The sequence below is a fragment of the Vicia villosa genome, linkage group LG7 (assembly GCF_029867415.1).
Source record: "Vicia villosa cultivar HV-30 ecotype Madison, WI linkage group LG7, Vvil1.0, whole genome shotgun sequence".
In the NCBI taxonomy this organism is placed as follows: Eukaryota; Viridiplantae; Streptophyta; class Magnoliopsida; order Fabales; family Fabaceae; genus Vicia; species Vicia villosa.
The window spans coordinates 102,543,998-102,570,317 of NC_081186.1; the positions used below are offsets into that span (position 1 = coordinate 102,543,998).

General features: G+C 32.0%; 2 protein-coding genes across 2 annotated transcripts; one reads left to right on the top strand and one right to left on the bottom strand.

Annotated features, from left to right (window-relative positions):
* Window positions 1–1,271: 1,271 nt before the first annotated feature.
* LOC131616256 (protein MAIN-LIKE 2-like) lies at window positions 1,272–5,622 on the top strand. Its single transcript, XM_058887532.1, has 7 exons — window positions 1,272–1,403; window positions 2,941–3,123; window positions 3,285–3,392; window positions 3,492–4,127; window positions 4,207–4,374; window positions 4,465–4,857; window positions 4,950–5,622. Exons 3-7 carry the CDS (start codon window positions 3,303–3,305, stop codon window positions 5,157–5,159), a joined length of 1,497 nt encoding a protein of 498 aa, XP_058743515.1. The 5' UTR covers window positions 1,272–1,403; window positions 2,941–3,123; window positions 3,285–3,302; the 3' UTR covers window positions 5,160–5,622.
* A 105-nt stretch (window positions 5,623–5,727) lies between these two features.
* On the bottom strand, window positions 5,728–10,531 carry LOC131616255 (beta-fructofuranosidase, cell wall isozyme-like). The gene is made up of 7 exons (XM_058887531.1): window positions 10,298–10,531; window positions 10,152–10,160; window positions 8,575–9,443; window positions 7,537–7,695; window positions 7,105–7,346; window positions 6,931–7,021; window positions 5,728–6,249 (listed from the first exon to the last, which is right to left on the bottom strand). The coding sequence occupies exons 1-7, from the start codon at window positions 10,482–10,484 to the stop codon at window positions 6,061–6,063; spliced, it is 1,746 nt and encodes a 581-aa protein (XP_058743514.1). The 5' UTR covers window positions 10,485–10,531; the 3' UTR covers window positions 5,728–6,060.
* Between the last annotated feature and the right edge of the window lie 15,789 nt (window positions 10,532–26,320).

The following is a 26,320-nucleotide window of genomic DNA, read 5'->3' on the forward strand; positions in this document are numbered from 1 at the left end:
CCTTCTTCCAAGTTTCACCATGTATAACTTTTGTCCTTTATCCACAGGTATATCTCTTCATTCTTCCTCCCTCCCTTTCTTCTTTAATGACACTCATTATAGATTTAGACAAGAGTGGCAAGGTGATAGAACATTCGAACATTAGAGAATTGTCTAAAATGTATATGCGTTGTACCAATAATATTTGAACGGGTGTATGGTTCAATTGACTATGGGCTCTTAGAAATAGGTATATTTAGGAGTTATGAGAGCACTACTAATTTTGTGAGTGATAATGACTCTCTTTCACTTTCATTCTACTTTTTCTTCCACATTTCTTTGCCTTTTTTGTTTTTTTAGGAGTCTTTTTTTATTTCTTGAAGAGTTTGGCATACAAGGCTAGTTCAAACACCTTATTTGAGTTTCTCTTTTTCAGCCTCAACTCATGAACTTCAAGAGACGCTTATAATTATTCTAGCTTCATTTCAGATAAATCTTTGGACTTTTTAATGTCCACAAAAATGTGATCAAACTTGAAAGGTAAAGCTTTTAGAACATTCCCTACTGTCTGCTCAAATAGCTTCTCTCTACACAACTTCATTTGATTGGTCAAAACCAACAATCTTAAGAAGAACTCGCCAATTGTTTCATCATCACTCATTTGTCTGTTCTCTCGTATTATTTACTCTAGGATTACACCTTAACTTTCTTTAATTTCTCATATCCTCATACAACTTCTTGAGAGTACCTTGTCCATCTTTGGCCGTTTCTTGTTTATTTATCTTTTAAAAAAACATTAGAATTCACACATTAAAGAATCAAGAGCAAGTTTTTTCCATCATTTTTGTTCATTTCACGATTAGTAGTTCTTGCACATCAGTGACAAAAACCAATATTATTATTTCGGACGCTATCACCACCAATATTCAAATCCACGAAAACCGTGTGTTAAGTTTTTAGTAGTTACTAACATTTAATTTACAGATAAAAAATTTCTCATGTCACATGTTATTTCATATGATTATTCAACTTACAAATCTATATAAAAAATGGTTTGATAGATATGTACGAATAGTGTCTCATCCAATAAAAAGTCATTAATTTATCATGTCATTAAAATTTTTCAAAATAAAAAAGTAATTTAATTATATATATAATTGTAATTGATTGATAATGTAAAATTATTTTATACCGTCAATACATCACTCATTTTCTCCAAAAAAAACTTACAAAATAAGAAAAAACAATTTAAATGAAAAATACTTTTTCTAAAATTTTAAAAAATCGAATAAGCTGAGAGTTGAGAAAACAAATCATTTTAAGCCAACAACAACAGCAAAATTGACCCCAAATCCTCGCTCTTCCCCGGCAGCAGAAGCACCACTTTTACTCTACTCCGTCCCCAAAATTCCATTTCCGCTCAGGTTCCTTTTCTCTCAATAACTTTATTGTATAAATCAACGCTCTTTCGTTCTGGATTTTTCAAATTTTTCGAACTTGAATACCATTTTTTGATAATTTTCACACTCTAACTGTTATTATCAAAACTTTGTAATTTATACATTTTATTCATGAGGATTATTTGATTATATCTAATTGTGTAAAGAAGCTAGGAACTGTTAATAAGTTATTAGAAAGAAAATGCTTTGCAATTCATGTCTTGTGCAATTTCAAAGCTGTTGTTCTGATTAGAAGACCTTGTGTGGGTAAAGATTTCTAGTCTCCATTTAGGGTTTATGTTGCGAGAAATTGCGGTCAAATAAGACTGATGCGGCCTTGATCACGGTCGAGTTAATGTTGCATTGCAGATACATTAGAAACCTTGATGCCATGGATGCAAATGTTTTTTTAGAACCGCGATCATAATCAAGATAGGATTTACTTAATGCAGTTTGGCAAAGATTTTATCTCTAGTTGAGAAAGTGACGAGTTATTAAGATTTTTGACATGTTGTGTGTGAGCTTAATAGTTATAGAAGTTGGGTTTAAGACATTTAAGTTATGGAGATAATGCTTTGAAATTGAAGGGTTTTCTGTTTTAGACAGGGGTAAGATAGAGGATATGGAACTTGTGCATTTGGAAAGACATGAATTAGCTATGTTTTGGAGGTGAAAATTGGGGATTGCACCATACCATGGGTTTATAGGTTGCCCGGTTCTTTTTTTGGGTACGCCTTTCCACTGGACTTAGGTTGAGTGGATTGGATATATTGGAGAAATGCTTCATTTCAGTTATAATTTATTAGTACAAACTGACTGCTTGACTCGAAGCAAAACCTATTGGACAACTATAAGACTAGTGGTGCTACATGGTAATGAAGGCTTTTGTAAAAATGAAAAACGGATCTTTAGGGCTTTATGGTTCTTCTGTATGCGAAAGGAAAGCAATGATGCCCCAAAAGAGTTTGAGTTGTTAGATCATAATATTAAGAGAAAGAAATAAAATAAGCTCATTGTTAGGATATAGAATAAATGAGAATTAGAGTAGTTAAGTGTTGTTAGAGATATTAGCTAATTTGTTATGTGGTTGTTCAGCCTATTAATAGTACTGTGCTATTTCTATTGTTATTATGGTTACTCTTTGCAAATCTTTATATAGCGATCAATTGGAAGAGGGGATATCTCAGAATAATTGAGTTTATGACAGGTCAAAGAAGAGTGCTCCTTTGAGGAGCTTGTGTACTTTTGTTTTCCTATTCCTGTTGAATAAAGAATTCAAGTCATTCTTCGGATTACTCAATAATGTTCTGTTCTGGGAATTCTTTCTTGCTCAACGAGAGGATCCTAACACCCTTATAGAAACTGTTACAATTCAAATGCAGTGAAAATTCTATGGTTCATATTTTCTGTATATGTATATTTGCGAAGCATAATTTGTAAATTGTAATTGCTTAAACTTTTAGTGATAGTGATATTATTCAAAGGTTTATATCCTAAATGTGAAATTTCTCTTTTTCATCAGGGTGGTGGCGTGGTGCAAAATAGTGGGATAAGTTGGAAGAACAATCATTGGCTTTTAGTTTTTAAGAGGCAGCTTTTATCATGATTGGACTATAGGTTAAACATGGCTCACCAGTTTGTGCAAGTGAATGTGATGCAGTTTCGAATTGGCAAAACAAACATCAACCTGGCACTTAGTCTGAAGGTCAGATATGAAATAATTAGTTTAGGATGTTGAATGCTCTTGTTATGTGTTGCTTTATCTTTGCTGGAAGCAGAATAACAGAGTTCAGCAAGATTCTCTTCAATCTCAAATTGGGGCTGATCTGTAATTATGTGTTTCTGTGATTCTTGTATTTTGGACAGTTCTCATCACTCGCTTAAATGGAGCTCAATGAAGATCCTGGACCAATTGATAGTTATGTACTTTATGATCAAGATAACCATGTTTCTTCAGCAATTTGGGATGGACAGGTGGGTTCATTTTCCCTACCATTTATAGTTTCTGTTAATTCGCGTTTCTCATAACTCATATTATAGAATATGATAAGATTTTTCATACCAATTCCATAGGAGCGCGGTGTTCTTAGATGCCATGAACATACTTCAATGCTTGATCAGTGGAAGCTCACACCTAAACAGATTAAGCTGGTTGAGAAGGCTGGGTTCGGTTACTTACGATTACTTCCTGCTATGAATCTCGACAATGCGCTGATAGCAGCTTTGGTTGAGAGGTGGAGGAGAGAAACAAATACTTTTCACTTAACTGTTGGAGAATTAACAATAACCCTGGAAGATGTAGCGTTGTTACTTGGATTAGCTATTGATGGAGAACCTGTGATAGGACCAATAAGTGCCCCAAGTGCAGTTTGTGAGAAACTACTTGGTAGAGTACCAGAGGATTTGAATGGTGGAATGGTGAAGCTTACTTGGCTGAAGGAATTCTTTTCCGAGTGTCCTGAAGATGCATTACTGGAGGAAACTGAGCGTTGTACCCGTGCTTACCTTCTATATCTAGTAGGCAGTACGATATTTTCTACAACAACTGGGAACAAAGTCCCTGTTATGTACCTTTCTATGCTTGAAAACTTTGACGAAGCTGGGAAGTTTGCTTGGGGTGCAGGAGCATTGGCGTTTTTATATCGATCACTCGGCAATGCTTCCCTTAAATCTCAAAGCACAGTTAGTGGCTGTTTAACTCTAGTACAGGTTAAAAAAATACTTCCATTGACTCTTTTTTATAATCTGTTGGTATCTGTTTGACTGACTGAATATTAGTTTATTTTAGTGTTGGAGTTATTCCCGCCTCAATGTGGGACAGCCTAAATTTAACCAAGACCACCCTGACAGTAATTGCTTTCCCTTTGTGCTTAAATGGAAAGGGAAAGGCTGTTGTAGGACGAAATGTAATGTAGCTTCCTACCGAAAGGCTTTTGATTCTCTTAATCCTTGTGATGTAAGTGCTGATAATGAGTGCTGATAATGTGACTTATTTGATGAATTTGGTAGAAGAATTTAATAAATTTGCTTTAGTATTGATACACAGGTCCAGTGGCTTCCTTACAGGGATATGGACTATGCAGCCATACCAGAATATATACAAACTAGTTTGGTTTTACGGGCATCTAGAACTATGCTGTTGTGTTTTGACAAGGCGGAAAGGCACCTTCCGGATCGCTGCTTAAGGCAATTTGGCATGCATCAAACCATCCCAAAAGATGTGGAACGGTGGGAGAGGAAGAGTCGTATAGTGGATCATGGGGCAGACTTGATGGGAAAAATGGACACGGCTCTCAAAGAATGGTCAGAGCGTTGGCTTCATATTGTTGAAGGCGGCAACATTTTAGACGAGGAGGAGTACGTACAGTGGTACCAGAAAATAACTCGAAAATACATCGGGAGAGTTACATCATCTGTAGAGTCCGACTATCAGAGAGCAGTACGTCTTTGCTTATTTTTGTTACTTATCTTTCTCTTAGATATACTATGATATGCTATGAATACATACATGACTGCTACATGCTGATACAGGTTACTGCTATGAGGGAAATTGCGAATCTTGCTGATATATTCTCAACAGAAGGGTTGGATTCTTATAATAAAGGCTTAATTGATGAAGTGAAAAATATTGCACATAAGTGTTTAACAGAACCGTTCGAAGAAATACCAAAGGAGAAAGTGACTAAGAAGGGTAGTAGGAAACGTAAGCAAAAGGATCATCTGAGTACGGAGTATGAATAACAGAAGACTAAAGAACTAACTGAAGCTAATCCTGACTTTACCTCCTGATAGTTATGATTTAAGCCTGATCAAGGACGTAAGGTATATAATCGAACGTTCAACACTCTAAAAGAACATATCCTATGAAACAGGTTTGCGAATTTATCAACGGCTGAGAAACTTAAGACCTTTGGGGGATGCAGATAGTTAGCAAACTGATGCTGTAAAAAGCCTCATTTGATATTCTTGTTATAGGCATTTATTGGATGTTTTCTTTGTTACTTTCATTGTTCTTGATGTATGGCCTTGTTTTTAACAGGTTTATGCTATTAAATATAAGGGCTGCTCATCATTTTACTTGTCTTGTAGCTTGTTTATCTTCTGGTTATGATTGACTACAATTATATCTCTCAATATAGATTGCAAGTTTCATTCAGATTAGATGACAGAAAAAAGCTATACAATTCTCTATGTACTTTTTAAGTTTAAATTGGGGAAGATTTTACTTCATTGATGCATTCTAGCAGTTGCCCCTATCTCCAATGAAATGTAATTTGTTTTTTCTTCTCAGTTTTGCATTTTAAACTATAATCTTTATTTCATTCTGCAGAACCATACATCAGTATCTATCACCATTAATTCATAAGCCTATCAGACACTGAAATTTTATCTACCTAAACACTAGCATAAAACAGACTACAAAAATCTGTTACAGCACCTTCGAAAACACAAAAAACAAAATGGAAAAGTTGTTGACAAAATCACAACTATTTATTTTCCCTATCTTTCTTACCAAATCTGTATTATATTAATGTCATGCATGTCAATATTCATTGCATAATGATATTTCTAGACACAAATAGAAGAACTCAAAATGAAGTTTCACTATATGAAGTCCATTATTCTACTCCCACATTCTTGCTTATAATTTTCCATTTAACTGTGCTTTCTTCATGCTCCAAGCATTCAAACTTGTGATCTTGATGTCAGTAGTTCCATTATTGAAAGCATAAATAAGTGCCTTATCATTGATAGCCAATGTTGGATAAACTCTAGCTGTAATGCATGCCCTTCCTTCTCCACCAAAACTCTCTACCACTGAGTGATCAATCTTTAAAAAAAGAAGGTAGAAACTCATTTATTAGAAGGGCAAATGAATACAAATAAATGTAATTAAGAAAATGGTTTAATTTTGAAACATTCTTAGTATAAAAAGTAACATAATTTTATATAGTTCAAAAACTTGAAGAATATCAATGTTGTATCTCCTAGGTCATGTTGTATCTACTAGGTTTATGACTGTAATTTTTAGGATGATTGATTTTGCGATCCAAAAAGGAGTAAGATGTTCACAAATATTTTTAATAGAAGTTGAATTCTGGCTGACTTGACCAAAATAATTTTAAATTGCTTGAGAACCGAAATTAAAACACTTGACACTTTTCAATTCAACGAAACGTCTTTTTCAAAGGACAAAGCTGTGAGAATTTTCACACAAATGTTGTGAGAATTTTCACACCTGAAATAGACAATACTTTACGGCCGCAATGACGCAGACATGTATTACATCATAACATCACATCTCACTGACTTTATAAATTCCATTCTTTTTCCATTTAATATTATATCATAATATCATGACTTGCCGTATGTAAATTTCATATTGATGGAACTTTTGTGGACCACTCTACAATTAAATGAAATTGACATTTATGTTTGAAAAAGTATGTACATAATCTATAGGTTGGAAACTGTCAAATGCATTAAATCCTTAATCAATTATATAACGTACCAAAGTTCTCAATGACAGCTTCTCATGAAGAACATCCACGTCTATAAAAGTCCCGTAACTAGTCAAATCATTATCTTTATTCAAAGATGACCTGTTAATTAAAAAATGCATTTTTATAAGATAGAGTTGAAACTCAATTTTGAATATAAAATAACTAGAGGGTTAAGGACAAACCTGCTTTGGTCACTACAAAAGAGGACCAAGTTTTTGTTTTGGAATCTGAATATTCTAAAGAACACTGATGTGAACTCATGCAACCCCTTTGAAGCAAAAACTAACAAACCAAAAGGCCCTAAACCACTTTTTACTGATGTACCCTTTTGGCTACACAGAATTTGAGGGTCTGTCCATTTCTCCAAAACTTCAGCCTCTCTAATGTTATTCTTATTCACTTCAAATGATATTTCAACATCAGCCTGCAAACGTTAAATAGCCTTCAAAATAATCATAATCATCTATATATATGCGGTCACTATTATAAACAAAAATTTACTTTTTAAATTCATCGAATAACAAATATATTATATAGACTAGATAGATGCCATATACTATCAATTATTACTCATGTCATGTAGTTATTGTAGTAATTAAGAAAGCATGGCTTACTTGTGATGCTGTGACACCATTAATTTGCAGAAGTTCAGCTCCCTTGAGAAGTTTGGTGGGCAAGTTGACATGATTTACTCGCAGCTTCTCAATTTCTACAACTGGCCACTGTACCAACTGTTTTCCTGACTCATGTAACCAAATAGTCCTTGGAATTGTCTGCAAATACATGTGAATTATTGCTCAAATTCTAACATCAATTTAAGAGATTAAATTCAACAATTTTATAAATAGTTAATATAGTTCACACACGTAGTTAGTAGATATTCATTAATCATCTAGTAGTTAATTTTTTTTTTTGTGCTGTAATAACCACAAAAACTCACCTATACAATTGTAAGATTTTAGGTTCAAATTTGAAATAAAAATATTTAATCAATTTAACAATATTAATATTTGTTGATTTAGTTAGGCTTTTCAAATATCTAGTATTAAACTTTATTATTAGTTATAATTTTTTTCTTAAAATTGTTATCAACCTCTTGTTAACATTAATATTAATATATAAATATAAATAAATATTGTAGCTAAAGATCGAACTCTCTAGGACTTTTCTTTTTTAATTATAGGTGTGTAAATTTTTCCACTTATAAATATTTAGTCTCCATATTTCTAACTAATACGAGACTTCTTTACGATACTCACCCTTATAATTTTTTTTCAACACTTTGAACTAACATAACATGTTATGTCTATTTAACTTTATTATTAGTTGAGATATCACTCTTATCTCTAATAGCTACAAAATTAAATGTTAATATTTAAATGTTTCTAGTCAACTTTATTATTATTTAAAAAAAAATGTCGATCCTATTCTCATGCCATGATCTTAGCTGGTTCATGTTATGTTTTACCATATAGTTTATTAATCCTAACAAAACCATGCCCAATAAAATAAATTTATTATAAATTATTAAGTCAAAAGTCAATGGTCAAGACTATGTTATATTTTTCATCCAACACTTATCTTAATTTTATAAAATTAAATAAAAAACCAATAAAAAATATAAAATAACAAAATTATTAAAACAAACTCACATGAATTCCAGACCATCCTTTCTTAATATCATCAGCAACACTTGAAGATTCATTAACCCAACCAAGCAACACCCTTCTATTCTTCTCATAATCAAAGAAAGTTTTCGAAGCATAATATTTCCCATAATCATACCTAAAAACCTCCTCAATCTCCACCTCTTCAAAACCTCTATCAGGGACAAACCTGTCTTTTTCCTCGTCATAACTCCCAATTAAATAATAATCATGTTTCTTGTCATCCAAGCTAACCTTAAGAACATGTCTAACAGATTCATCATTCAACGACGTATCAACTCCCTTAATCCCATTTTTCAACACCGGAAAAAAATCAGGACACTCCCACATTCCAGTACCCTTAGCTGAATGCAAAGGGTGCTTAGATTTTTTCCATTCAACAAAATCTTTACTCTTATACAAAATTGCAATCCCTCTTGTTCTTCTTTTGCTTCCAACAAGAACCCTCCATTTTCCATCTTTTCCTAACCAACCAGTAGTTGGATCTCTGAACGAACTAGAATTGATTTTATTCTCATTAGTTGGTTCCATTAATGGATTTTGTGGTGACTTAATCCATTCCCTAAGAAAAGGGTCAGAGAAATCTTTAGGGTATGCTAAATTTTGAACTTGGTGGTTCAGTTTGTTGATTCCAGTGTATAGTATTGCTGGTTTGTTACCATGAAGGATTGTGGTTGATCCTGACCAACAACCGTTTATATCCGACGGTTGAGATGGAAAGATGGCTGGATCTAGTGGGGTCCAGTTAATAAGATCAGTTGAAATGGAATGTGCCCATACTATATTCCCCCATTGTGCACCTTTAGGGTTGTATTGATAGAATAAATGATACACTCCTTTGTAAAGCAATGGACCTAAAAAAAATCACAAAAGACAATATTTCATTTTTCATTAAACATCAGTATATATCGACATCTCGATGTCGATAATAATTTTAAAAAAATAAATAAATTAAACATAATTATATGTATCATTGTTATATTGATATAAAGCGCTAATACATATCAATGATTTATGATATATTGTATTTGGACATCTGATCTACCTTATTCTGATTTGTATACGGCTTGAAATCAATAAAAATGTAATCATCTTCTTTGAATGGCAACATTTCTTTTGGCCTAACTGTTTACTTTATTTTTATTATTGTTGTTGAAATGTCATTTTCCTATTGATTTGGCATGTGATTTGCTTATAGATGATGCAGGTTATATATTGCTATATATGATGTGATGATATCTTTTAAAGCTTTGGAACTGCCGTTTGAAGTATTATTTTGAACATTTCAATGTTTTGGGCTTTGACTAAATTTTATTTAAATTAATATGAAATTAATCATATTTTTAATTAATTTCACAAATAGTTAGAGATGATCTTTGAAACTTTGAAATACACATACATTAGATACCCCAATGACAAATTTGAAGTGTATAATTTATGATCTATGTAGTGCATAACAACATGAATGATGATAATATGATGGAATTAAAATTAAAAGAAACTATATGTATAAAAATGTACTATTATTAATTAAGAGGGATCCATAAAAGAATTGAACTAACCATTAGGATCTGCAAATCCACACATCCATTAAAGCATAACATGTCAAAGAACAAGAACAAAAACCAAAAGAAGAATTTGTTAGAGATGTAAAATATTTAACCCAAAAAAAAAAATACAAAAGATCAACTAAGAGCATATTATTTACCATTTATCCAATTCTTTGGAGGTTGAAAATGATAACCAGTTCTATAAGGTTGATTTGTAGAATACTCATCAGAAGATAAACTTTGAAGTTCTCTATGAACATGGTGAGTAGCTTCAATAGGAAGAACACCATTAACATAAATGAAAGTAAAGAGAGGTAATAGCCAAATTGTAGAGACTATAGTCATGGTGGCAAATGGCAATGAATAGTTATGTTGAAATGTGGAGAAAATTACAAGGCCATGGTATATATTTATACACAAAGAATAGAAAAATGTTGTGGGGCTATGGTTGAATCTTGTGACCAATGGAAAAGGGTATGTATTACTCAATGTGTATTATAATATAAGAAGTGGTTTTTTTAATACATAGGCAGCTATATTGATCATGTGAAAGAAGCAACCAAGAAAGTGTGTAGTCTTAATTGTCAAAGGCAAGGCAGTATTTAATTATTTTTGGGGTACAATAAGCAATACTTAATGTAATTTAAATCCTTAGAAAACCTTAGAAAAAAATCCTTAGCAATACTTAATTTTGGGTTTTTCAATTATTTAAGCGTTTTTTTGCAAGTTGATTTTCGGATAATTTTGAAGAGAAATTTAAAGACCTTAGAAAACTACATTAATATTTTGATAAATATTTAAAAATAAATAAAAAACAATAATATATAATACTAAATAATATCAAAATATAAATATAATTAAACATGATCTTCTAAAACATGATCTTAAAATAGAGACAAATATAGAAATGATATTGAAAGGGGCCGAATCTTTTTAAAAAAATAAAAAATAGTTATATAAATTATATAAGTAAAATGCCTATATATAATGTTTGTTAAAAAACTTTGGTAATGCTATTCTACTTACTAAACTAATAAATGGTGGCAACCCCTTATGGTGTATGATTCTTAGAGGTTCTTAAAGCTGTTGTGATATTAGAGCAACATAGAGACGACGAGAAGTTTTGTATATGGTATTTTTGTAATGACTTGACGGTCTCTCTCAACTTTAGGCTTGAGATATTTATAGAAATATCTTGTGCCGAATCTTAGACTCCAAAGAAGCATTAACAACATTTATTTTTCTCAAACGTGTGGGTGTGAATAGTTACTTCCATATCATTCTAGAAAACACGACTTTCTCTTTTTGACTTCCTCTCCTATACTGTTATAGATAATGACACACCATTCCCCACATTTTCATAAATGGATGAGTAATCCAAGCAACGAGCGACATGTCTAGGAAATAGGCGCACATTCCTGCAAACGGACACTCATACAAAACGCGCAAACAACAACACCAAGGTTACAACACATTCATATACACCGTTGCAATAGGTTAAAATTCTTGCGCTCAGTGAATATATGGAAATATAAACAGTTATTTAATGACGATTGCCCTATAAAACCGTGGTAACAAATTATGCGTAGCAAGTTTCGATTCCCATCAACTATTTTTCTTCTTCTGATTTTTAGAGTACATTAAACGTGGGTCACTTAAGTCCATTATTTAAAACATAAATTGAAAATAATTTAACAACGGTGGACTCAACCAACCGTTGTTAGAGGATTGAAACTTCCACTACAATTGTGTTGTCCAACCGCGATTAAAGGGGTTTCTGATAAATTAAAACTAAACTTATTCACTTCTTTCATAAGACGCCATAGGCGAACAAGTGAACGAGAGACGACAACGGTGGCGTAAGATTCATTTCTAGCTCAAATCCTCACCCTTTACGTTCATTTGAATAGCAAATCTTCAACATCTTCATTCCTTACGTGCATAAGATTCTTCAGCTTCGAAGTACGATACTCTTCATCTTCGAATTTCATTCCTTTTTTTGGGTTTATGCCGCGTTCTTAATATTTCGTTCACGTTGTATATGCTCAAGTCAGTATGAGAGTTCATTTTTCATATGCTTTAGATTTAGATTTGCATATGCATATGCTTTAGGTTTAGGATTAGATTTTGGTGTGTCATTCACATTATTATTCGTGTATAAATTTCAGAAGTTGTTATGGATCGTAGTTGGATGAAAGCCGATAGATTAGGTCCAGTTTATAAAAAATAATGGTATTTTTTATTGTCCTTGTGCAGTTTGCGCGAATATCAATAAAGGTACAAAAGAAGATATATTTCATCATCTTTATTGAGATGATATATGTCAAGAAACCTTAGGATTGAGCTTGCCACCATTGGAATGAACCCCTTTTGTAATATGAGCATTAATCATTCTTCGTGGCCTGTTCTTCTCACTATTTATAACCTATCTCCTTGGTTGTGCACGAAGTGCAAGTATATATTGTTAAGTATGATGATTTATGGACCATGGCAACCTGGTAACGACATAGATGTTTATCTAAGTTCGTTTATTGAATATTTACGACTCTCGTGGGATGAAAGTGTTAAATTTGATGATGCATATTCTGGAGAAAAATTTAAGATTCGTGCAATGTTATTTTGCATAATCAACGACTTTCCTGCTTACGGTAACTTGGCGAGATATAGTTTCAAAGGATATAGAGCGTGTCATATATGTGAAGAAGATACTTGTTATCACCAACTTGAGTTTGCAAAAAGATCATTTACCTAGGGCATCAAAAATTTCTAAAACCCGGTCATCCTTATCGTAGATTGCATAAGGCTTTTAATGGAGATAAAAAGTTTGAAGAGGCTCCTGATCCTTTAACCGGGGATGAAGTCTATCAACGAAAGGAACACATTAATATTGTCTTTGGGAAGAGAGAAAAAGAAAAAAAGGCCAGTTGAGAAAAATATATGGAAAAGGAGGTTTATCTTCTTTGATCTTTCATATTGGTCAAGTCTTGATATTAGACATTGTCTTGATGTGATGCTCGTGGAGAAAAATATGTGTGATAGTTCGATTGGCACACTTTTAAACATTCCAGGCAAGACTAAAGATAGTAAGACTACCCGTCTTAACATGGAGGCGATGGGTATATGAAAACAGTCGGCTCTAATAGAGAAAGGAAAAAGAACTTATTTGCATCCAGCATGTCACACTCTATCTAAAAAGGAAAAGAAAATTTTCTGCGAGTGTTTGCATGGTATTAAAGTTCCCCAAGGTTACTCATCAAACATCAAAAAATTTGTATCAATGAAAGATCTCAAGTTAATTGGTTTAAAATCTCATGATTTTCATGTATTGATGCAACAACTTCTACCAGTGGATATCCGTGGGATCCTGTCAAAAAAATGTGAGAGTAACTATAACGAGATTGTGCTTATTCTTCAATGCCACATATTATCAAGTTCTTGTTTTCAAAATATTAGATTAATTAGAAGATGAGGCTGCCATAGTCTTATGTCAATCGAAGATGTATTTTCCTCCATCATTTTTTGACATTATAGTTCACTTAAGCTTTGATTGTTGAAAGGTACATCACAAAAGGAGCTGTTAAGTTTTGTACAAACTATTTGTCGGAAGCAGATTCTATAGTAATTCCAAAGTCTCGTCATGCTGACACGGACGAAAGAGATATTCAAGGTCTAAATGTTAAATCAATGGCTGGGGATGTAGTTATTCAAGCACATTTCTATATATTGAATAATATAGATGAAGTTCAACCTTTGATAGATACTAACAAAAGAATTTTGAGGAAAACATATTCCTGAATGAGTGACAAGTTATTGTTGATAGAGCACAACAAGAAATTCATAGATTGGTTTAATGAAAATGTATCTAATGATCATAGTGCATCCGATATACTTAAATGGTTGTCGTACGAACCAAAATTTTGCGTCATAACTTGGACTGCATACGACATTAGTCATTATACCTTTTATACAAAATCAAAAGATGATTGTTGTACAATGCAAAATAGCGGGGTTATGATTGAAGTAGAATCGATGTATTTCTCTAGTTCGAAAGATAAGAACTATGTATTGGCAACTACCGCGTTCTATGGTGTCATTGATGAGATTTTAGAGATTGATTATGTTATTTTCAAAGTGGATTTATTTACAAGCAAGTGAGTTCCCAATAATAGTAATGGTGTACACATTGATTACTTAGGATTCGCCCGCGTCGACCTTGGCAAGACATCTTTTATGACCAAACCATTCATCATGGTTTCTCAAGCAAAACAAGTTTTCTATGTTACCGATCCTTCAGACATATCAGAGAAATGGTCAATCGTTCTCCAAGGAAACATGTAACACCCCAAATCTACCCCGCAATTATAAGCGAAAATCAGAGTGCATTTAAAATTATTCATCAAACGATGGGATGTCACAATTCGACTTAAACCAACAAACATACTCATATTGCAATCAACACAGATACATAGCATTCGGAAAACAAAACTTTATCCAACATCTTCCAATTTCAACTTATAAACATCTTTATATTCGACTTAACACAAATGTCATCATAGAATACAACAATCAAGTAATAACGACTAATCCCCCCCGAGTGCTACGTATCAGAGCAATGGACACCGACTCGACTTGCCATAAAGCAACATAAAGACTTCACATAAACGAACTCGAACAACCACGGCTAATCTTGAGTACCTGCCCATTTCCCATGGTAGGGGAAATATCAGCAAAGGGGTGAGATATCTTACAATATAAAGGAATGCATGATAAATAATATAGGAGATATAGATCATACATAATTTCACCACTTCGCATCACATAACATCTTACAACAAGTTTCACCGCAAAACAACTTATCAATATAATACAACTCTCAAAACGCAACGAGGTCATTAATCACATATTCAAATATACAAGTATGATATCAAATACGTCACAAAAATTATATCATTATCACGTCACAACAAACACCTCGTCATCTCAACAATCCAAACACAATTGAAATGCAATTCAAATGCGACTCAAATGTGACTCAACTTATGCATATGCATGTGGTACCATTGGAGTAAAACTCCCGTCTCAAACAGTTTGCCATTGGGCCGTCTCAAACATTTTCCACAAGGGCCGTCTCAAACATTTGCCACAAGGGCCGTCTCAAACAATTGCCACAAGGGCCGTCTCAAACAATGCAATGGATGCGACTCAAATGATGCACATCCACAAACACAACTTAAACCACTTAATCAAATTAAACGACATAATCAACTTGAACAACATAATCAACTTAAACAACATCAACTCAATGCCAAGGTTCTATGGCAATAACCGTATCATAGTATTTACCACATCTCAATCACATCATCACAATCATATCGACATACAACATCTATTCAACTTAATTCTTATCAACATAATACAACTTATCAATAATGATCATAGGGTCTACAACAACAACGACAAATTCATCATGTCATAGCAACAATAACAATTCAACATATTGCACAACAACAACAAACACCAACATGTTACAACAATAACAACAATCCATCATGTTATAACAATAACAATTCGTTATATTGCACAACAACATCAACACATTCATCATGTTCCTTAATTCAAGTAATCATCATAATACGTTATATTCAATCTCATACATATTGTTAAGTCATCGCATGACATCTTCGTCGACTCATACATATCAAATACGCACAATTAATCGCATATAGCATACACCATCTTTGTTAATCATGCATATCATCACATACATCATTATCTCATTCATCATAAGGAAGGTACTTATCATCATCTCAATAACGTGGTATCATCATAAGAAAACATACGCCAAGTTATACTACAACACAATTATGTCAATTCATCGTAAAGAGCATACTTCATTTGTTAACACAACATAGTTCATCACTTAATCCTAATAAACATAATAGGAAACTATATCATATGGATCATTTTATTGCATCATGGTATAGTTCATTGCGTTAGCTTTCCAACGCTTCGAACGGCGCATAAAACGGAGTTACGGATCAAAAGTTACATCATTTCAAAGTTTAGAAAAAGTTCTGCAAAACAGGGTTCGCGGCGCCAACAAAGTTTGCGGCGCGAACTGAGTGAATCAAATATTCCTAAGTTTCTGCCAAGCAGTTCGCGGCTCGAACAATAGTTCGCGGCGCGAACTGGCAATTTCAGAAAATCCCAAATCTCAGAAAACAACATACGAAACCCATCCAAAAACCCCCAAACTCAACCCAATCAAGCTGAAAACACCAACCATCATGAACAACAATGGAATACATGTTATAAACACAAATACAACACATATTATGGATCTTCTAACATCATAACAATCATCAAACATCAATTAAAACACATTTCAAATCATGAATTTACACATTTGTTCATAAACCCTAACATCTCTACACACAACTTCCATGGAGAATAACATACAATCTAACCCACCATGTAAATCATCATGCCAACCCTTAGAGAGTAAGAACCCCACCCTTACCTTAGCAAAAGCCTCCTCTTCAATGGAGTCATCCCTCTCTTCATGCCATAACTCTCTTCTCTTCCTCTCTTCTTTCTCTTCTTTCTCTTCCTTCTCTTCTTTCTCTTTTCCACAAAATGAGTTATGAGGTTTAATCTCTAAAACCCTAACTCTTACTATCCATTCTTACTAATGGGCTTAACCCACAATCCAATCTCTTATGTCATATCGTTTCACTTAGGCCCAAGTCATAATCTCTCTTTAATTACTCAATTAAGCCAAATAACACACATAATTGAATAATCACATAACATAACAAATATTATTCCCAATAATATTCCCCAACTACAATTGCTCCTTAACTTAATTAATACCAACTCGCAATTGTACTTCTCTGACTAATCCGACTAATAAATCCGACCACAACTTAACTGCTCAAATCAACATAATAATCCATTACGTTTGTAGAATAATACCGATAAATTCCAACCTCGACTAATTCCAACGAATAAATCCTCGATCAATTTAATTAAATAATTAATTAAATTCGGGGCGTTACAAAACACATTCCTCTTAGTGATGAGAGTCTTGATATTTCGTCCACACCTTCTTACACAACACAAGTTCCTACCTCATATGATGAAGTTGATGGAGATGATGTGCATGCTATTCAAATCAATCATGAAGAAGGCATATGGGAAAATTAACAAGTAATCTATTCTTTATTCATAATATATTAATTATATGTTATAATTTCTAAGTATTTTTACTAACAAGTATAATTATTTGAAATCATAAGTCTTTAGAGTCAAGATACCAAGAGTCAAGAAACCAAAATACCAAGATACAATTGTGTGATGTTATGTAATGTGTAAATTGTAGGTTGTTTGTTTTGATAAATTGTAGGATATATGTATGTTCTGATACAAATGAATATAATAAATTACGTGATATCATGAATATGATATAATAATAATAATAATAATAATTATTATTATTATTATTATAACTTTATTTCAAACATGAGTTATTTTTTCTGTTGTGATTTGATGAACAATAATACAGGTTCAAAAAATGGGAAAATTATAAAAGCGGGATAAAATTAGTTGATTATGCAGAAAATTTAACAACGGTTATATATCATATATGTTATAGTATCTCACGCGCTTCGCAGAAAAATATAAATAACAAAACGGCGCAGCTAGGAAACGAACCTAGGACCTTTATTTTATTACAACGGCCCTTAGTAACAACCGTTGTAATATGACTTTTATTTTATCAAGCCATACATACACATATAAAGGACAACATATCTTTGTGTTTAGTCATTCATACATTACCAAATAACAAATAACAATGTCAATGAGTACATGTTACAACACCATTTTAACACCAAATAATAAAAGAACTCAAATAACAATATGTGTTTCAAAGTACGCATCACCTAGACCAAAAATAGGCTATCCATCACACAACATAATAAAAAAATACTTCAATCCTATACTAGACCTTAAAAGCAGAACAACTTCTCCCAAGACAGCAAGAAAGCAGCTCATGCTACTAGAAAATTCAGTTACATGAACACCCAACTCTTCCATTAAAATCTTGGTATCCAAGTATCCTCCATTAGAACTTCTTACATATCATAATCGAGGTTAATATTCAAAAACAAATAAAAATATTTAAAAAGAATGAACAAGATTTAAAAAACACAATTCATTTTCAAACACATCTACTAATCAGAATTAATATCAGAAAGTCCCTCATTTAGTCATGGGATCAGAGTCATTTTTAAAAATGTTAAATATATTAACATAATGTGGTTCAATTCGGTTTACAAAATACAAACTCAAATCAAAACAAACGCGCACGTTTCTGTTAAAAATTAATTTAAACTCATCCGAACCAACATACAATTTTTTTTAGTTTTTGATTTAGTTTAATTTGATTAACAATTTTTTATTAGACCATTTTAATTTTAAACACCTTTAATTTTGAACAAAATAAAATAATAATATACATGTAGTTAGGGTCGTAACCTTAGACTTATTTATTTTAATTAATAAAAATAATAATTAATAAAATTACAATTGTTAAAATTTGATCTAGTTTATTTTTCTATTTTTAGTTTGTTAGATATTTTAGTTTGTTACAATTAATTTACATAATTCTGTTGGACCACTGCTATGTATATAAAGTGGTACACCTATTGTACAAATTAAGATTGAAATGATAAAATTCTTTTTTTTTATTCAATTTTTCTTTTAACATGCTGAGAATAATAGTCAAAATGACTATATATATGTCAAGCTATATGAAGTAGAATTCATCGTGTTCCACTAAAATTAAAGATAATTACATGTCAATTTATACGGGTGGGAAAAAGTGTGAGAGGTGTTGAGAAACAAATGTGACTTTTAAGTCTCATATTATTTAAAAAAGTAAAAGTTGAATATTTTATAAGTAAAAATTTCATATATTAATTTATCACCTTGAATAAGCAGTGTCTCTTATTTATTTGCGTGATTTTATGACCTTTAGATGAATATTTGACCAAATGTGAATATTGATTCTTTTGATGATTCAAGAGTGGTATTAGAACCTAGTTCGAGTAAGAAGTCAGTTTCTTGAATCGAAAGTTTTCCTGATCTAATGATGATCAAACAAGATATTCCAGTAAATAAGTCTTTGACTCAATTTAAAAAATTACAATTTAATAATAATTTTATTGTTAGAGATCTCATCATAATAAAAGTGACATTTTCTTCAAACCGATATCTCTTAATGAACTTTCATATTCAACTAATTGAACCAATTTTTACCAGCTGATTTAATAAAATTCTAATCCATTTATCTCAAAGGACTTTCGTATTCAACTAACCTATCCTTTTATTTTATTTTTTAAAAATCAATGAAGTTTCATACGTTGCTTGTTTATTGGTCAACCCACAATTCAAATAAGAAGTAGAAAAGCCACAAGAGGATACGTGTGAAGTTAGTGATCAAGAATTAAGAACAACATCAAACTTGGACTTATCCTTAAAACGTGGCTACCTCACGTTATAGAATTAATGAAACATGAATACCATGCCAAAAAGGTAACAACATCACAAAGGAGGATCATCACTTTTTTCCTTTTCAATAAGTGCTTATGCGGAATCACTTTTGAAAAACTAAATTGTGGCGTATAGTATCCGATTCATAGTGTAGTACTAATATTTTGTTCTTATCCATTATAGATAATGATGTATAGATTTTGTGGGTCACTACTTCCAACTCTCTTTTTGAACATATACAATACAATTGTGTTCTTCCACTAGTTCACTCCATGTATATTCTCGTGACTTTAGGAGCCAAAAGAACAAAGGTTTTTCGTGACTTAGATTTAACTTATCCATTTGTTTCCACAATCTTAACAGATTTTGTTTCAACATTTTAATCAATGTTATTTTTATATAAATATATACTTTTAGTATTTAAAATAATCTCTAAAATATAAATAAAGTCTAAAAGTAAATTATGTAATACTACTAAACTTGATAGTATGTGGTTTTGTAAGAATTAAAAAATCTTTAATTTTACATTAAATTGTGCAAATCTTTGAGATGGAGATATATTTAATTTAGTAGTTATGTGACAATTTAATTATTTAGATTTAGTCGTCATTTTTATTAGATTAGGATGTTTTATATTGAAATTATGGTCGTTAGTGTTGAATTTGTGCAAGGAGTAATATTGGTTAGGTTAGAAGAAAATATTACTCTTGGTTGCATAACTTAAGAACATCAACTTGTCAATAGCAAAACAACTATGAATGGGTGGAGTTAATCTAGAGCTAGCTGACAGATTCATTTGTTATTCATAAAAAAAAAAAGTTGCTCAATTCATCGCACATAATCATAAACCACTCTTTGAAAATCATAAAATGTATTTTTGTAAGATTTAGAAATTAGATACGAATGCATCTATTTTACAATAAAAAAATATTTCATCAGAGAAACACTTCAATTTTCTTCAAAATTAATTAAAATTTTAATCTTCGAATATACCTATTTAAAATTTAGATTTCAAATTATGAAAAAACCAACACATTTGTGTTGCTTAAACATGTATGTATGTGTATCATTGAGGGACACGTGAGTCTAAATATTAAAATTTTAATTTTTTAATTCATAAATATGTTTTTATTTTACAACTCAGGGGAGATTCAGGATTTTAAAACCGTGAGTGATCCTGAGGACAATATGTTACACCTTTGACAAGTTTCTATTTATTTTTTTTTAAAATAAATTTTATATTTTAAGTCATTTATAAAATATACATAATTGTTGTTTAATTAAATCGTACACGTTTGTCATTCATTTAAAATACCAAATATTAAGTCAAAATGTTGGTAAAGCGTACACCATAATACAAAATACTACAAATAATCAAAATACAAAATAAAAGTCAACTATTACATATATCTGACCTTCATTTTCTCATCGGCCTTTTGTACTGCAACACATATCGTGTCTATATTACCATAGTATGTATAGTATCCCCATGAGGATTATCTTTCACAAACTCTCATCTATCTATATGGCCGCTCTCTTAATAGCCACAATATAATTACACATCGATAGTACATCAATAGCATGGTCCGTCCTAACCCGACCCTCTTCTAATATCTCATGATGAACTTGCCTAGGTGGCACTCTATAAAATCATTTAATGAAATCGTATATTGTACTTCATGGATGAGGAATGATTATAGAACTCTTAAAACATCTCATCAACATCTCTACGAAGGATAGTGGGAGGAGAAGCAATGTAGGGGACTCTAGGATTACCTTGTAGATGCTCGAACTCCCATGTGACTCGTTAAAGTAGACGTGAGTACATAAGTCGAGACCCATAAACCATTCATCAAGAGTAGAAGGATATCAGATCTAAGGGGTGTATCTGACGATGATTGTCATATAACATGAAGCAGCCAACGGGGTTGAAAATGAGTTGAGTCAAATTCTCCATAGCTCAGCTCGACTCGATAAGAATTGATTCAACTTAAAATACGACTCGAGTTTGACACGAACTTTTTTTAAGCTCAAACTCGACAAATTTACAAACAACTGAATTCAACTCGTTAAGTTCATTTTATTAGGTTCCACTCATTTGCTTCATAGACTTATAAGGCGTTTTTTAAAAAAAAAACTAATTTTTTTAAAATATTTGACATTTTAAATTAATATTTTTTTATAAAATATTAAAATTAGATAAAAATGATAAGATTGGAAGAAATAAGAGGGTTAGGATTTGAAGTAAACTTTTAAAACCTTCCATTTGGTCCAGTGCAAAGCAGGAAATGGGAAATATCTTTGAAAATTCTTCTTGGTGCCTTGGAGATGGTAAATCCATTAGTTTATGGTATGATAATTGGTGTGGTACTCCTTTCTCTCTCGATGATGATTTTTCGATTGCTTTTGTTGATCAATCAGACAACTTTATTATTGTTAAAGGTTCTTGGGACTTCTCTCAGTCTCCCTCCATCATTCCTCCCGCTATTATGGCGTGCATTAGGAATTGTCGCATCCCTTTTGATTTTCGTCCAGACAAGAGATGTTGGAAACATACTCTACAATGGTAGTTAAAGCTTTCAAGCCTTCGTATAGTGTGTCTTGGGTGGTTCGTAATGCATGACTTAACTGTTTTTTTAGTCTCTCAGAGGAATTTTGTTGTTTCTCAAAATTTTAGAGAGGAGAATAGTTGTGCATATGTCCTTGTTAATCTAAGCTTAACTTTGACTGATAATACTATTCTTACTTCCATTCCTTTATTTTTTAGGGCATATTTTGTAAAGAATAGATTTTGTTTGCCTTTCTTTAAGTTTGTTAATTATTGAGTGAGTTTTGGTATAATCTTCCTCTTAATTTTGTGTATTGTTTTCTTTTATTAATATAACCTTATTAAAAAAAATACACCATCTAGTCAAGTAAAATTGACTTTTTTTTAATTATTCAACAATTAATATATTTAATCATAGTTATAACTAAAATTAATTAGATATGTCAATTCAAAGTTGTCTTGATGACAATCCTAGTCACGTGTCATTATAATAACAATCTTTGGTAAGAATCTTAATTATATTATTACTAATTTGACCCTACATAAAAAATAAAATAAATATAATAATAAAATAAATATAATAATCATAATATTAATAATAATAATAATAATAATATAACATTCAAACACCAATACTAATAATAATATCATATTTAGCTAATAATAATAGAAAAAAATAATAATGATAATAATAATAATATTATTATAATTTCTCCATTTTTTTCGTTTAATTAAATAGAAAAAAACTTTATTTCTTTTCTGTTTGCTTGACTCAAGTATTCGTATCAACTAAATGAGTTAATTCATTCTAAAGTTGACTTGAGTAAAAAAAAACCTGGATGAGGTTTCAGTAACTTTGCAAAAGTATAACTTTAGTAACTTTAGGGAAAATTATTTTATCACATTAATATAATATATAATTATCTTCTCAACATATTAATTATTACATTAATATAATATGGGAAATGCTAACCAATGCCTTCAGGACAATGGTTAAGACTTTAAAAATAGTAAATTTATCTCGATAATCTGCGTATTTAATGCCTCAAAAATTGAAATATTAAATTTTCTATAAAATATTTTCTTTTTTTAAAATGCTTAACCATTGTCGTGAGGACACTAATTAGCAAGATCCATATAATATATATTAATTATCACATTAGTTATCTATGTATTGAACATATTAACCAAAGTCACAAAGTCATGGGTAATAGTAAAGTTTTCCAAGCCATTTCCAAAAAACCTTCTCAACTCCCGAGATAGTATATTTTTTCACTTTACATTCGATCATTGATATTGTTTTACAATCCATCTACACCATTCATTCAAATCAATTGTTCATCAGTAATGAGACATTATGAAATCTTGTTAAGTGTGATATGACTTTATAAATCTTGGCGTGTGTATATGTGCATATCATTAATTGTTCTCTAATAGTAGCGGTCATGTTAAGATTTTTGTGATTTCGGTCGCTACACTGGTTGTGGTTGTCGTGGTGTGGTGTGAATTAACGACAATTTATTCTTTAACATATAAAATGGTAATAATGATATTGATATTTAGCATCTGTCGAAACCATTTTATCACAACCGTTTTCGCGATTGCATGTTATTTTTCATGTTTTCATTTTAGCAATAGTTATTTCCATACTTAACATTATTTTTGATAAACTATCCACAATCTCTTTTATAATCTCTTCTATAATAACCTCTTCATTGCGACATCACACTACATATTTTTTTTGTGAGAATTGGGTTGAACTCTAATGGGTCGAAGAGTAGCTTCCTATTTCAACAGAGTGTGTTGAAGACCTACAAACTGTAGTCGAAGTGTGTTCTAGTATGTGGGTGTCGAAATGCTAGGGTTGTTAGTATTTCGAATTGGGCATGTTTGTTATGTCCAATTGTTTATGTTAGCTTGTACCCTAATTTGGCTTGTAATGGATATTTGTGAAAAAAACCCATTAGTTTAGTATGTTAAGTTTATCATAAATAGCATACTAGCATTTCATCATTGCATACTGCAAATCCTAATTTAGGGTGATAGGGTTATTTGTTATTCTTGTAACTTGTAATAATGATTTAAGAGAAAGAAAAGAATAGCAGTCATAACTAATCCTTATTGTTCTTTTTGCTTTCCTATTATGTTTCCTATTATACTTTATTCTTGGCAAATTTTTCACAACAAATTGGTGCGGTGAGCGTGGAGAAGATGCCTTCAACAAAGTATGAGATTGAAAATCTCACCAGAGTGAATGATTTCGGTTTGTGGCGCTTGAAGATGAAAGCCTTACAAGTTCAGCAGGGTTGTTTGGAAGCGTTGAAGGGAGCGACGGCTATGGACGCTGCATTAGCAGAAAAAGAAAAGACGGTCATGATAGAGAAAGCCCACATCGCAATTATGTTGAGCCTTGGTGATAAGGTTCTTCGACAAGTATCAAAGGAGACGATGACATCAAGGTTATGAGTGAAACTTGAAATTTTTTACATGACCAAATCACTGGTAAATCGACTCTACCTGAAGTAAGCTTTGTATTCATTCAAGATGATAGAAGATATTGTGTTGGCTACGCAGTTGGATATGTTCAACAAGCTGATTCTTGATCTTTAAAATATTGGTAAGAAGATCGATGATGAAGATCAAGCGTTGTTACTTTTGTGCGCTTTGCCTCGATTACATGCTCACTTCAAAAAAACTCTCTTGAATGGAAGAGAATCCCTGACCTTTGAAAAAATTCAATCAACCTTGTATTCTAAGGACTTGAATGAACCAAAGGAGCATAAACCTTCACCTGTTGGTGAAGTTTTGGCTGTTAAGAGAAAATTCTTACGAAAGGATGGTAAGTTTGACAAAAAGAAGGGAAAAAGTCAGCAAAAGTCTTCAGAGGCAAAGCATCTGGTATTCAATGTTATCATTGTAATAAGGAGGGCCACACAAGAGAGGTGTGTCCTGAACGCCAGAAAGATCATGGAGGTAAGGATAATGGAAATACGACCATTGTTCAAGATGATTTCAAATCATCTGATGTTCTTGTGGTTTCAAGTAGTGACTCGAGTAAGAAATGGATTATGGATTCAGGTTGCACTTGGCACGTGAATCCAAACAAAGACTTGTTCGAGGAATTATGTGATCAAGATGGTGGATCCATATTGCTGGGAAACAACAAAGCTTGCAAGATTGCAAGTGTTAGATCTTTGAGATTCAAGCTCCATGATGAGTCAATAAGGTTGTTGACTGAAGTCAGGTATGTTCCTGATTTGAAGAGAAATTTGATTTCTCTTGGTGAATTCGACAAGAAATGATATGTTTTCCAAGGAGAGAAAAGTAGTCATGAAGGGGTCGAAGGAAGTCATGAGAGGCATGAAGAAACAAGGCTTGTATATCTTTGAGGCTGAAGTTGTAAGTGGTTCGATAAATGTTGCATCCACGAAACCTTTGTCAAAAAAAGAAATTTCGCACATGAGATTAGACCATGTTAATGAAACGAGTCTGTTCGAATTGGAAAAACAAAATCTGCTTGGTGGAGACAAAGTCGAAATGCTGAAGTTTTTTGAACCGTGTGTACTTGGAAAATCTTGCAAATGAAGTTCAACAAAGGCAAACAAAGAAAACATGGACCCCTTGGTACTGATCAGTGCATATTTATGCACATTCTCCTATATTTTTACTTAGGTATTTCTTTACTTTACCTTGGTTATTTTTCTATTTTAATGTGTTTTTATAAATCAGTTTATTTTTGCACTTATTTGATTTTCGCACTCTATTTTCAACATTAGCAGTCTGCACTAAAATGGTCATAACTAGAGCTTCGGGAATCGGATCGACGCGTTCTAATAATCGCCAGAAAGTTAAGAGAAAGAGCTACATCTTTCATGTTGGAGTCAAAGGCAAATTCGAAATGCATTGTTCCAAGAATTTCGTTGAAGTTTCAGTCATTAGAATAATTTGTTTTTGGGTCATTAGTTTATGGGCTTGGGTTATGTTTTTGACCCAGTTTGAGTTAGTAGAGAAGGAAACCTTACTTTGTTTTATAAGGGTTGGCAGCCACTAGAATACAGGAGACCTTTTTTGCCACAAA

Excerpts from the sequence above, each read along its gene's own strand:
- LOC131616255 (XM_058887531.1), bottom strand. The coding sequence starts at position 10,484 with ATGACTATAGTCTCTACAATTTGGCTATTACCTCTCTTTACTTTCATT. Across the intron at positions 7,347-7,536 it reads ATGGTGTCACAGCATCACAA|GCTGATGTTGAAATATCATT; the intron begins GTAAGCCATGCT and ends TAACGTTTGCAG. Across the intron at positions 6,250-6,930 it reads AGCTGTCATTGAGAACTTTG|ATTGATCACTCAGTGGTAGA; the intron begins GTACGTTATATA and ends CTTTTTTTAAAG.
- LOC131616256 (XM_058887532.1), top strand. The coding sequence starts at position 3,303 with ATGGAGCTCAATGAAGATCCTGGACCAATTGATAGTTATGTACTTTAT. Across the intron at positions 4,375-4,464 it reads ATTCTCTTAATCCTTGTGAT|GTCCAGTGGCTTCCTTACAG; the intron begins GTAAGTGCTGAT and ends ATTGATACACAG. Across the intron at positions 4,858-4,949 it reads AGTCCGACTATCAGAGAGCA|GTTACTGCTATGAGGGAAAT; the intron begins GTACGTCTTTGC and ends ATGCTGATACAG.